The sequence below is a fragment of the Nelumbo lutea genome, chromosome 1 (assembly GCF_056320005.1).
Source record: "Nelumbo lutea isolate HS-2025 chromosome 1, American lotus-T2T, whole genome shotgun sequence".
Taxonomy (NCBI): domain Eukaryota; kingdom Viridiplantae; phylum Streptophyta; class Magnoliopsida; order Proteales; family Nelumbonaceae; genus Nelumbo; species Nelumbo lutea.
Genome location: NC_142684.1, coordinates 212342732 through 212357350, shown reverse-complemented (window position 1 = coordinate 212357350; position 14619 = coordinate 212342732). Strand labels below are relative to the sequence as shown.

Here is a 14619-nt window from a genome sequence, read left to right as displayed (position 1 = left end):
CAAAAGGTAGGAGAGGGATATACTTGATATGGAGAAACAATATCCTCCAATGAATATGTTTACGCCCAAAGAAATCTCCAAAGACTGCTCCCACTGAAGATGACATAGTGTAGGGTGGAGCAGAATCAACAGTGCTCTTCCGAAGAATTGAATCCTTCAGCAAGAATTCGATGGAGGCTGTGAGCACGACTTCATATCAACCTTTCTTCAAAGACTGATATCAAAAACTATTCTTGATTGTTCTTACAAAACTGGAGATTGAACTGGCAGTAGGCGAAAAGATGGCGCAATCACACTGTTGTTGTCTTCTCTCTGTGTGACCTAAGATATAATCTCTGGGATTTTGGGATGGGCTGAATGGCTTGCCCCCTCCTTTTATAGGCTTAAAGGGATCAACTCCTAATCTCATTAGGAGTTTCCTGATTCAAATCCAAATCCTTATTTGAATCTGGACTCTCTTTAAGTGATAAGGATAAGTCCTTATCATATTTGCAGATTAGATCAACTCTCTTCTAATCTAATTAGGAAGTTTCCATATCCAAATTCATATCTGAACTGTCTGAGTGGATAGGGTAAGACCCTATCCTATCTGCTGATCCAATCCCAGATCCACTCCTCTCTTTAATTAGTCTAACTAAACAAGTTCGAAATGGGTTTTAGGCCCAATAAGTCTATGTGCTTATTAACCTTCCAAACTGCTACCCAGTTGGGATTCTTTGTATAGCGTAGGACCCAAACATTGATCTACACATCAGTCACATGGGTTCAGCCTAGCCTCTGTTACAAGGCCTAGTCGAATTCATTAAAAAGAGAGTGAACCCCTTGAAGCCCATCATATGGGCTCCTAATGGGCCCAATACTTACACTAAGTGGTCCCTAGGCCAAGCTACCTTATAAAAACCTAGGGACTGTGGGCAGATGCAAGATTAGCCCATCAGGTATTACCTTCAATGGTCTTACACTTAACCTCTCACACATAATGATCAAACACTGCCCGACAAAAGAGGACCTCTCCCTTGGCTGCAAGGAATAGTGTTGCACTCTCTACTCATATAGATCCCAGGAATTAAAACATTTTTGCAACCATTTTGAAACCGTAATATATATGTATATCTTTATATAAATATATTTTGCAAAACAAATTTCAACGATTGAAATCGGCTGCCAGCAGTCTTGGTTTCCATCAGAGAGAGTGCATCTCCGATCATTACCTTTGTCCGACAAAGGGGCTGATCCTGTCATTATGATCACCCACTCAGATGAATTCTCGGACTGTCCCAACATACCCAGGTTTTGACCCCCGCTAAGGATTTCACTGATTGGCATATCAAAGATAGTCTTGGTTTCCATCAGAGAGAGTGTATCTTCGATCATTACCTTTATCCGACAAAGAGGCTGATCATGTCATTATGATCACCCACTCAGATGAATTCTTGGACTGTCCCAACATACTCAGGTTTTGACCCCCGCTAAGGATTTCACTGATTGGCATATCAAAGATAGTCCAATCCGACACGTAGTGCAGTATCATAATCGAGTCTAGGGGTCAGGTGTAACTTTTCAGTTTTGCCCACTAATCACTGAGGTCCAGGGAAATATTGAAAATCTGGTCCGGTTAAGGGTTTCAAATAAATCTACACTGCATGTATCTCATGTCTCACCTTGACAGTTGAGACAAACCACTCCAACACTTGGTGGTACATCAATATCAGCCTTAGCAGGATAAATCTCCCTAGACTTATCTAATGGCTGTAAACATTCTAAACTAACACGAGTCTCATAAGTGTCAAATTTAAGGGTATTACATAGAAATACACCATTATAATATGAATCAAATATGTATTTTATTCATTTACAATAAATATCATAATGTACATGAATTTGATTGGAGCTAAAGACATACACTGTTTAACAATAGCTGTGAAGAAGAAGACGGATTACAAAGTACAAGAGAAGGAGGGAGAAGATCAAGCTGAATAGGCGGATCGGTAGAATCCTTTTTCTCCGTTAACAATCCCAACACCTCAGCCCATGCAAAACCCTAGACCTTTGGCGCTAAGCTTATGACTCTTCTTTCCTACAGACACAAGAAGAAACCCTCCGCCACCGTTCTTCATCGGTTAGTTATTTCAGTACTCATTATACAAAAAGGGTAAAATGGGGTATTTGAAAAATATTAATGCATAGCTAAATGTTTTCCGTCAGAGAAGGAGGTTTTTATCAATTTTATTTTTAAAATTGAGGGGAGGTTTTTATAATTATCAAAAACTTCAAAGAAGGTTTTTGTATTTTACCCATTTCTTTTTCCTCACGATGCTCTACTTTCAATTCAGGTATAGCAAATTAATAAGCAAAAAACCACGTGTAGTCTCTCTGGTGACGGTGGTTCCTATTTTGCTTACCTCATGTGTCATGATCTGATGAAAAAGATGCAAACGGAAATCCCCACTGCTCTGCTTGGGTGGTGTGCATTTCCATTATTATTTATAGTAAATATAAGAGCGAGGTTTCTAGGAGCATTTGTGTGGAAGGCTCTCAACCGTCTAAATGCTTACTGTTATTAGGTGGGGCCTCAGTGACAGTTGTATTGTGGGTATGGTTTTTGTACTCCATTACAACACTCGACAGAGGAGGTCAGAGTCATTTCAGCAAGTGTGAATCTGAACTCTTTCGAAATTCCACTTTGTGGCGTAGGAATGCCCGAATCTGAAACACTTTCAATGTCCACTCTTCCTGTTTTAATTTGTAGTTTAAGGTGCATCTGTGTGACTGTAATGGGGTCAGAAGAAAAGCATAAAGAAAGAGTAGTACTAGACAATTAAGCTAGAAGGCAAAGTAATAACGCTAGCACACTGCAGAGAGAGAGAGAGAGAGAGAGAGGGAAGATGGATGGAGAGCTAAAGGGGTTGATCAAGGTATGCCTATCAGTTCTTGCATCTCTATCCTATTGCCATTTCATTGTGTCAAAGATCCCCAAAGGAAAGCTCAGACTCCTCTTCCTTGTACCAATCTTGTGTATTTTTACCCTCCTCCCGTCTCTTCTATCCAGCGTTCATCTCACAGCAGGTTCATGCTTCCTCATTACCTGGTTAGCTAACTTCAAGCTCATCCTCTTCGCTTTTGATCAAGGCCCCTTAGCATCCCACCCACCAAAATCATTTCTCAGTTTTGTCTCCATAGCCTTTCTCCCCATCAAGATCAAACATGACGTTGACGTCCCATCACCTACAAATAATTTAAATCTCAAATATTGCAAATCAAACCCATCTCCTCCTCATTTTACCAAAGGCAAAAGTGGTACCAAATCACCTCTAAAATTTCTCTCTATAAAAGCCTTGCTCTATGCAATCTTACTCCGCATCTACGACTACAAGCAATATCTGCATCGTAACTTGGTCATAACCCTTTATTGCTGTCATGTTTTTCTTCTGCTAGAATTCCTTCTAGCTCCCGCTGCTTTCCTGGCTCGAGCTTTGCTGGGACAAGAGCTGGAGCCGCAATCGGACGAGCCCTACCTTTCCACCTCCCTTCAAGACTTCTGGGGAAGGAGATGGAATCTCATGGTCACCAGCATTTTACGGCCTACCGTATACGACCCTATGCGGTCTCTTTCCGAGCGTGTCTTTGCGAGGAAGTGGGCATCACTGCCGGCGGTGCTGGCCGCTTTCTTGGTGTCGGCCCTGATGCACGAGCTCATATACTATTACGCCACCCGTGCGGTTCCCACCGGCGAAGTCACGTGCTTCTTTTTGCTCCACGGGGTATGCACGGCGTTGGAGACCGTTGTGAAGAACGCCGTTAAAGGCAGGTTGCAGTTGCACCGGGCAATTTCGAGGGCGTTGACCCTTGGGTTCGTGGTGGCTACCGCCGTTTGGTTGTTGTTCCCGCCGCTGGTACGGAATGGAACGGACACAACGGCGATCTGGGAGAGCCGTGCTGTGATAGCGTTTGTGAAGGAAAAGTTAGAGCTGAGAATTGAGAATTGAGACAGCAGCGTTGTGCCATCAGTTGTGCGCAGATATCATTCTGGTCGTAACAAGGAGGTAGGAGGAGTTACCGGAGGAGGAATACTGGAATAGTACTGGGGCTCCAGGCAAGCCCTTTACCACTAACGAGTAACGATAACGGGCTCTTACTCCAACTTTCCATGTTTTTTTTTTTCTTCCCGTTAATGTTGTTTGATGTGTGTCATCTTAAAAATAAGGTGAATACATATCAAAAATTAATAGTTTATTATTTTTGGGATAAAATTACTTGGCGGACTTGTTACGCGTGCACACTCAAACTTCTTTTTCCTTGAGAAAAGACTCCTATCTCATACTGTCATGTGCCGGGGGTTGCCACATGGAATATTTCCATGTGACTGTCATGTGCGGTTTTATTTATTTATTTTTTCTTTTGCCTACAACCAATATGCTATTCCGATTCTAACTGTTTAGTTGGAGGGAATTACAATTTCATTCTCAATCTTATTGGAATAGCATTCCCCCATTTGAGGGTATGACCATTCCGTGCCCCTCTTTTGGGAATGAATTCCATTCCTATTGATTTTAATTCCCATTCTCATTCTTGTTTGAACCAAACAGATTATGAGAATGAATCATTCCGATTCCAATTCTTGAGGATTTCCATTTTAATTCCTCCGATTCTGACTATGAACGAAACGGATCCTAAGATTATGTTGCCTTTTTAACATATATATATATATATATATATATTTTAAACCCTAACTCTTACATATATATTCCTCTCAACCAAGGCCAGCTGTTAGCAATTTTTTTTGGTAAACTATCTATTAGCAATTTAGGCCATGTTTGGTTTAAATTCTTGCTTTTATTTATTTTTTGGAAATTAGATAAGAATGGATAAAATTGAGTAGAATGAAAAAGTATTGTTGAGTTTAAATACCTTTTTCTGAAAAATGAATTCTTTTCAGAACTGACAAGTGCTCTATCTTACTCATTTTCATTCTTAAGGAAAAAAAAATGTTAGCCATAAACCACTGACCTAGGTTTCCAAAATCATCGACATAAATGCTTACTGTGGAAGACCAGTAGTCAATGTCCAGCATAAGTTTCCACAGCAGTTTATTAATAAACATTTATGGCAGTGATTTTGTAGATCTAGATCGGTGGTTTATGATGGTTGGAATAGAATTTCTTTTAAGAATGAAAATCGAAATTAACAAGATGGGGCATGATTATTTTTCATGTTGCAGGTTATCTCAATTTTTGTGTTATGAGCTGATTTTCTATTCTGAAAAGAATGAGATTCATGACAATAATTTTATAACCAAACACACTCATGTTACTTATTTTTATCCAAAATAAACAAGAATTAAAAAATGAGACTCAGAACAACATATCAAACATGACCTTACGTCCTTTGTGGAAGTGATGTGCTGCAAGAATAAGAATATGTTTTCATAATTTTCATTGTTGCTATCAACCGATAAAATTCTGAATAGGCAATTTGAAAATTTTAATTTCAACATTAACCCTAACCTTCAACAAAGTGGGTGAATTCAGAAGTACAAGGGAAGGGAATCTTTGTCAAGTTTGAAGTTTGCAACCCCCTAAGTAGATGGGTGGGTACTCTTTAATTAAAATATAAAATTAGGAAGGCTGATATGGGCCATTATTTCATACATTTCCACATTATTTCATACATTAGTGCTCAAATATAAATAAAAGCAAAAACAAAATAAAAAAAGAATAAATAATGGTGAATTATCCATAGTGACCCCAAAAATAGATTTTCAGCAATACGTAAATAAGTTCAATATGTCAAGTTAATTTCCTTTTAGTTTTCATCACTGTTATTCTCATCTTTTATTAGAGAATTGTACGGGAGTATTGCAATTATCTATACTACTTTTAAAAATGTGAATGAGGTCTAGGTTTTGGAAATTTTTTGACTAAAATACATTTATTTTTTAAACTTGGTCTCCCTTTATTATGAGGGAAAAACATAATTTGAACTACCAATTTTATTAAATTTATTATGTTACTAAATAAAAGTATTTTTATTCGATTGATAGGAAAATGGTTTCATTTTTGGGTCAAATGGGCTAACCCATGATATAATAAATATAAATAATAAAAATGTTAAAAAAGATAGAGACACAAAAATTATTAAAAACATAGTGATTTTGTAAAAAAAAAGCATTTGGATGCATCTCTAATATTATGTGTTCATCATATTAAACAAAAATAGTGTGATAGATAAAAGTATTTTGTATTAATAATACATATAGAATTAAAAAGTAAACTATTTGCATACATGAATGTATATGCAATTATATATATACATTTTATGTCAAATTTTGTCATAGGGCTAATTGACAGAACCAAATCCAAGTGCATTAATTTTCAATGCAAATAGGGCTCAAGTTGAACAAATCAGCCTTGACTTTGGTCTAAAGCCTTAGGAGTGCAGAGGGTTGGGTTTGGGTTAAGATTAAATTCAACCCAATCTACTTGACTTGCACCAAAATGGTCCATCGTTTGAATAAATGAGTTAACCAATATTGTCATAATTAAATAATAAAAATTTAAAAATAGATAAAAACATAAAAAATAAAAATACATAAAATTTATAAAAAATTTTGACACATCTTATAGTTGACCAAAAATGAGATTGCTTTTTTTTTTCAAGTCAAATATGTCAGGATGTCATAATTATATAATAAAAATTTAAAAAATAAATTCAAATAAAAATATAGAAAACAAAAAAATTTGTCTATAAAATTTGTGTATATCTCTAATATACACAACATGTACACCATGCCTTGATTATTTATCTTTTTAAAATATTAAAAATATTAATGTTATTTGAAATATTGTACACGCATAATATTTACTTGTGATCATAAAAGATGTGAACTCCAATAATAATATTTTGCCATCCCTTGATGAAAGAATGAATAGGATTAAGGCCTGTTTATTTCTTCATAACTCTTGTCCCTTAGGAAGAATCTTTTAACTTTAAGAGAAAATTAGTTGTTCATTTTCTCTTATCTCTTAAAGTACAACCATGCAATTTTTTGTTTTCCACTGCATTTAGAGTTTAGAGGAAAGAAAAATTCATTGATACCAATATATCTCTTAATGTAATTATTACATTTTCCAATGTCAAATTTCATAACAAAGGAACAGGCCCTTAGTGATGGATACCCACATGGACCCACAAAACATTATATCTAGTTTGCAACACATTGAAAATTTCACCCCATGAATGACAACTGAAATATTCCGGATGCGTGGAACCCTAGTGTCTTGTGGGTAATACATCTGGTCTTATTTCATATGGAGACCAGATTTCTTGCGCTGGGATAGGTGTGTGCAAGGGTGTACTTCCAATCAAAATTAAACACATCATAGTTGACATGTGGGGACCCCAGTAGCATGTATAGAAAACTAAATAGTACGTTTTAACATATATTTTTTGAAACTAAAAAAATTGAAGAAAAACCTTACAAATGCCATTAACGATTGCAGGAAACTCTTTCTTTTTTAAGCTTCGATAAGGGGAGAAAACCATTTGCGCAATAAATTAATTTTTTAAATATATAAATAGAGCTTGAAAAGTCTGTCGATATTCTATGATTTATGATCTGGAAGCAACCGATTCCAGTGATCAGTCCTGGAACCTTTGAAATGGAATTTTTGACTAGCTTAATGACCCAAAGTAGATTTCTTCTGGCCTTAGATTGGGATTTGTCTAATGTTTAAAAAATTCTTCCATCTTGTTGGGTTTGAGAGCTAGAGTCGAGGGGTGTGAGAGAGGGGAGGGGAAAGCAAGAATGAGAGGGTCTGCATTAATGGCATCCAAAGAAGAAGAAATGGTGAAGAAACAAAATAATTTCTAGAGTTTCCTGCAAATCGTTAATGGCGTCTTTCCAGTCTTTGGTTGAGATTCCTCCTTCATTTGAACTGGGTTTTGATTTGCCTATTTTTCACTTTCTTTTTTATTTGTTTCAAAAATTATATTATGAAAAACTAGCAGAAAAAATTACCCTCTAATTTTCTCCACACATGTGCATGGGGTGCTTAAGTAAATTTTGATTGAAAGTGTATCCCTGCATGCACCCATCCAAGTGCAGGAAATCTTATCTCTTTCATATTAGCGCTACAAAGGAGTGTTATGGCAGATCCGGGGCAACTACAGCTGAGATGGCCAGATGGGATCTATTCCTCACAAACCTCTCCTCACACCGATCCCACAATCACATTCCACCATGTATTGGGAACATCTCTCATAAATAAGAGACGTTCCCGATGTGAGGTTGGTACATGCTATAACATCGGTGTGACACTGAAAGCTACAGCTATGGTCATAGTAGATGTGAATCCCCAAGGGGGTGAGACACTGAGACCCTAGCAAATACAATGGGATCACGGGAGCAGGGATTTCACACAAGCCCATCGGATTATAAAATAAGAGCGCATGTTCTTCCAGGATTTTGAATTCACGCTTCTCAATGACAAGGATGCTAACAGGCTTTGAAGTTGTTAAAACCCACGTCACCTACCACCTTGGGATGCCATCTAATTACTTAGGTTACACCATCACAGGTGAATTACAACATCACAAAGATAAAAAAAAAGACGTTTTTGGAACCAGAAAATTAATCATTATTATGTATTTCTATTAAATAAAAATGACATTTTTCAAACCAGAAAATTATTTTTTCTTTTGTATTATTATCTTTTTATAAATAGTCTGAATATTGATTGAATCTAACCCAATCTAATATAAATCCATTATGGGTGGACCCAATCCTTCCGGTCCTCTATCTTGAATAAATTTAAAAGGGTGGGTTAAAGAAAAATGTTATTCACACAATATACTCCTTATATCAATGCTGATGAAATAACATGTCATATTGCAGGAAGAGCCCTATACCCCGGCTAGCTGTTTGAACATACGCATCTAAATAAATTTTCTCAAGAAAAGAGGCAATCGGAATCATGTCTATATCTTCCACAAATACGTAAATATCCTAAGCTTGTGGTGGTAGATATGTAGGGTTGCAAACGGTATTCGATTATTCGATTCTGAATTTGATCTATTTATAATTGAATCAAATATGAATATACCCCTATCCAATGCGATATAATCCGATTTGATTCAATTTAAATATATATATCATATATATTTAAAAAGTATATTAGATCTGTCATTGAGGTTAGCCTTAATGTTGTATTTTCACTAAATTGTCATATATTCAAGTTTTATATAAATAATTTTCAATTCATTTTATCTATAAAATATATTACTAAAGTCATTTTTAGCTCATCTTATTAATAATATATAATTTTTGGTTATTTTTAATTTAATTTATTTATACTATTTAATATCTGATTATAATCCTAATTTGATTGGATTTTGCTAGATATTCAATAAATATGATCTGATTTGGATTCGAATGTTAATAAATCAAATTCGGATATGCCTATATCCGATTCGATCAGATCCATTTGCTGATGGGTTCTACTATGATGAGTTTTCTTCTTAGAGGGGAACATCCCTCCACGATTTTGTAGCTTTGTAAAGAGGTATTTATTTCTTATAAAGCCAAAATTATAAATACAAATATGTAAAAAATAATGCAAAATACTAGATTTTCCACTCAATATATTTATATTTATACTCCTTTCAATATAAATATAGTGGTGGTGGTGGCGGTCCAACGGAGGCAGAAAATTTGGCTGGCATCTTGCCTCCCAAATATGTTCACGGATCTGTACCGCCTTTTGTATGTGTGTGGGGGAAGAAAATTAAATTTGGGCGTTGATATTGGGGGGTTTTCTCTGTGTGACACGTTGGTTAATTCTTCCAGCCATGCAACCATAGTGTTGTCAAATGGGCTTTCTTTGCATGACACGTTAATTCAGCCATGCATCCGGCACCGGTACCGAAACTATTATCAACAGGATTGTCTATGCATAGTGCCTAGGTGTAAATCGGCCACGGCCCGGCATGGTGAATCTCTTCCCTGAGATAATTTAGGGGTTGGTCTCGTATGACCCACTGAGGCCTTTGCTATGCTGTAGGCTAGGCTGATTTATGGGCTGAGCCTTAAGTTAAGCCGGTCTGTGGATTGAACCAAATTATGAGAGGTTTATTTAAAAAACTGAAAATAATGTTTAAATCTTTATTTTGTATAAATTTTGATATATACAATTGTTTATATATAATAATAAATAAAATTGAAAACAAAATTTTATATATATAAATAAATTATATAATTATCATATATATATATATATATATATATATATATATATAATATGTAATATAAGGTTCAAAAATCCAGCAAACGCAATCCACTTGAATTTAAATTGATGTCTTTCTTATCCATTCCTTTCTCCAAAAACTAAGAAAAATCAAAGAAAACCTTATAATTTCTATCTATCAAAAAGAAACCACTACCTTTTCATCTGAATATTGAATCTAATTAGAAATCTACAAGGATTATTAGAGCAACCAAAAGGACTTTAATATTATACTTAGAAAACTAACCAAATCAACAATCATTCAAGCAAATAAGAAAATTGTGATTTGAGAATTTAAAAAAACTTTAAACAACTGAATGAAAATATTTTTCAAGGTTAACTGACAGAACTCTAACGAAGGGGCTATTTATTGCAAAGTGAAAATTCAGCAGGCCTTTGTCGCAGATGAAGCTCCAAGGAGGTAATTATTGCAAAATGAAAATTTTATGCTGAACCATAAAATTTCTGCTGAAAATGCATGTGGTGGGAGTCGGAGACATGTCCTCCCGGGCAGGAACCGAGACCTTTTCATGATTTTAGGTGTACGGTTTTGTTCATGAAAACAAAAACAATGTTGCATCACCAAAAACAATTCAATTTGGCGTAAAAAAAAGAAAACAATTCAATTTTGATAACTTTGGTGATATGGCAACTGTTTTTTGTTTTCACAGACAAGACCAGAAAAGAAAGGGAACTGCCTATTTTCTACTTTCTGGTCACCTCGAGTTCGGATCTATTCCTCAGACCAACCTCACAGCATGTCTCAACCACACTTGAACAGAGGTTAGATCCTCCAAAATATCCCAACTTACAAGTCATCCCAGAAGATTAGACATGTAATATCGCAATCCTTTAGGTTGTGAATCTTGGACTTGGAGTGATATATATCCAATAATCCAAGTAGGATAGCTTCTTTCAAGTCTCAAGTCAAGCCAACATGGCTTGCTTGACAGCTTGAGCATAACATTCACAATTTCCCATCAAGGATATTTCCTACCTCCACATCCATATTTACCCCCTGCACTTTCTAGAGCTTAAACTGGCCTTTCCCTTTCATTATTCATAGACTGCTTAAGAAGGAATAAGTTAAAGTAAGTCGGATTAGAACTGGTCAAGAAAGTAGTCTCCTTGCTTCTAAGATGTTCAAGGATCTGCTTGTTGTGTATGACAGAACCAAGATACCGCCCTTATATAGGTGGCAGTGTGGCAGTTGAATGAATGAATAACCGGACCAGTTTAGGAAAAAGAAAATCCCATATTAAATTTTTACGCTTTTTGGTCGTCTACCAATCTATTTGAAACCTTGAACATTGACACCGTTCTCTTCATTTCCACTTAACTTGATCACTAGTCAACTCCTTGCGGTCGCGTCTTTTATCTGTTTTTTTTTTCCTCTTCTCAGTTAATTAGAGCTGCAATTCCCACTCCGTGGTGGATATCCGCTAAATTTGTCCACCGTTTCCTTCCGTGGATAATGGAATTACAGTGCAGTTTAGCACGTCGCTTTCATAATACCTCCGAAGAAAGTAAACTCGGTTCTAATTCTAAGGTGGGCAATGTATTTTAGATAACAGGAAAAAACTGGAGTATTATTCTTCCTTTCATGCATAGACTGAAGAAGAAAGGAATTTAACCAACAAAAAAATTTCTTTTTGAAAAGAAAGAGCTAGATATCACAAATGTATTAAAAAACGTTTCTACTTCCTAGGAGTGTATGCTAGACGAAGTTCCTGCATATTTGAGAGAAAATAATATAATTGTATCAACTTCAAACCAAGTCCACTATGCAGAGCTTTTCTTTATTTCGTTTCTTGTCTTTTATTTCTTTTAGACGAGAAAGAATGATCATGAAATTTGTACAGTTTTGGAACCAAGGGGTCTAAGCTTTTCCTTTTCTCTTGTCATCTAAAGCCTGCAAAGTACTATTCAAAATAGGAATCAAATATCAAGAAACCACTACTTAATCAAGGAGCATAAAATGATACAAAAGCACTACAATGCTACCTCAACAACTACCAAGCTTCTTTGAACTTGGAATATTTATATCCATGTATTTCAATGAAACAAGTTATATGTCTATGGAGAAAATCAACAGTAAGCTTTCCTGTGGATTGAAAAAAAATCACTAAATCTGCAAAATTAACAGCCAACAGTGGAACTTCTAGAATTAACTGTCTAGACTTGTGTTAACAAACTTTAAGAACATTTAGTCCAGATGTATACTAGCAGGTGAAAAAGCACTAGTTTTGGAAAAAATATACAGTGTTTTTATTAACTTCTCTTTCTGATTAACCAATATTTCTCATCCTCTGAACAGCATATCTCTAACTCAAGTATAAGTTTTCTGGTCTGTAGTCATGAAATCTCAGTGTTTATTTCATGCAGAAGTACCAGTTAATAGGTGAATGAGAAGGTGGACCATCTGAAGAAATCTCTATATGGCCTAAATCAATCTATAGGGATGTGATTTGACATGTTACAACTTATAGAAATGCCAAGTAAATCACACCATATTTGTGAAGAGGGATCAAAAGTCAACCATATAATTGCCTTGATTGTATAAGTTAAGATATTGATATAATTGGAGATAAGTTAATGATATTGCTATAATTGGAGATAAGTTAATGATATTGCTATAATTGGAGATAAGAACTCAGATTTAGAAGCTAAAAGAGTAGTTGGATATTAATATATTTTCGGTTATAAAGTGTAGAGGGACATGGCCTAATGGGCCCTAGTATCATTTTATTTCTTTTCCTTTACTTTGTTATGTTTATGTTAATGGGCCTTGGCCTGTTAACTGTTTTCCATTCTTTTATGCTATGTTTATGAGCTGGCTACCCCATTAAGGGCATCTTTGTAATTATGTCCATTAAGATTAGATTAATAAAAGTGATTAGGAGAAAAGAGAGAGATCTGATCGAACTCTCTTCTACTTCTCCCTTCTCTCACCTTCTTCTTCCTCTTCTGATTTCTCCTATCCCTTCCTCTTTTTTTTTTTTTTTTTCTATTTTCAGATTGAAATACTTATTTTCTCTTAGGTTGATTTTCATCTTGGTATCAGAGGAACCCTTTTCTCTTCCTTCTTTCTCTTCAATCTCATACTCCCTTTGATTGGAAGAGTGTATGGAGAGTTAGATGCTGATTGTTCTTAGTTGATTGCTGCCTTGTTGGAGAAGGGTTTGGAGATATAGAATCTGTCTTTTGAAATGCCAAGAAGTTACTATTTTTTCTCTTGCCCAAAACCCTAGTTGACTAGAGAGATACACTGTTAAGGGCCAAGGAGGCTGAGTTAGGCTGATGCTATTTGACTATTAGTGGAGATTGGTTTCAGTTGGGAAGACTTTTGGAGTCATTGGTTGGAGCAGCTGCAGTTCTCCCAATTCTTCCGGGTTGAAGGGTTTAGTGGAACTCTAGATTTTTGTGATCTCAGTGTTGGATTGACTACAAGTTAGTCTATCTAGGCTAGTAATATTATATTTTGATTTTCGTTTGATCAATGGAACACAAGAAATTAGTGGTGGTATATTATTCTCTTTTGAAGTCCTTGTGGCAGGAGATTGATGTAATGGAAACTATTGTGTGGGAAAGTATCAAGGATATTGAGACTTATAGAAAGCTAGTAGAAAGGAACAAGGTATTTGAGTTTCTCACTTGGACTAAACCCTAAGTTTGATATAACTAGACAGAATATTTTGGCAAAGGATGAAGTGACTCTTGCTCAAGCATATGCCATGGTAAGTAGTCAAGGTTCAAAGTATCAATACGATACGCCCCCTGTCAGGTGTATCATATTGTATCTTTGGGTGTCCGATGCACCTATTTAGTGTTTTTAGGACCCATAATATAAAAACCTTTATAAAAGTGAAATTAAAAAAAAAACTAAAAAAGTAAAAAGAATGATAAAAAAAGTACTGAGAGACCCTTGCCAATACACAAAGGTGTATGGGTACTTTAAACCATGTCAGTAGTGAAGAAAGGAGGAGACAAGTACAATTGTAGGGATCACCTCCAGCTCCAGAGCATTTTGCACATGCAAGAATGAAGTTTAAGGAGACTAATGAAAAGAAAGTAGTATGTGAGTATTTTAAGAAGCCTAAGCATACTAAAGATACTTGCTAGAAGCTGCATCCACATCTTTTACCAAAAAGGTTCCAAAATAGCAATACTAATAAGACCGGGAAGACTAGAACTGTAAATATGGCTACTATTCCAAAGTGTGAGAAAGGGCGTAGGGATGAGAAATCAGATATGGAACAATTGACAGTTGTAAAGGTAGAATTTGAACAGCATGGAAGACTAATAAATCACTTGAAGAGCACAGTTGCAGCTTCCAACT

General features: G+C 35.7%; 1 protein-coding gene and 1 pseudogene across 14 annotated transcripts in view; one reads left to right on the top strand and one right to left on the bottom strand.

Moving 5' to 3' along the window:
• Positions 1-2653: 2653 nt before the first annotated feature.
• LOC148880831 (putative long-chain-alcohol O-fatty-acyltransferase 5 pseudogene) lies at positions 2654-4305 on the top strand (annotated as a pseudogene). The gene has a single exon (XR_016104661.1). The product of XR_016104661.1 is annotated as a putative long-chain-alcohol O-fatty-acyltransferase 5 pseudogene (transcript).
• A 7603-nt stretch (positions 4306-11908) lies between these two features.
• Positions 11909-14619, bottom strand: part of LOC148880830 (uncharacterized) — a 132125-nt gene continuing 129414 nt past the window's right edge. For 8 of the 13 annotated variants that reach the window (XM_088962880.1, XM_088962889.1, XM_088962883.1 and 5 more), the window contains one exon: positions 11909-12192. In XM_088962880.1, the coding sequence (XP_088819006.1) occupies positions 12160-12192 (33 nt within the window). In that variant the 3' untranslated portion in view covers positions 11909-12159. Of the gene's footprint in view, positions 12412-14619 lie in introns of all 13 variants that reach the window. The other 5 variants (XM_088962882.1, XM_088962885.1, XM_088962886.1 and 2 more) reach the window with 3 other exon arrangements.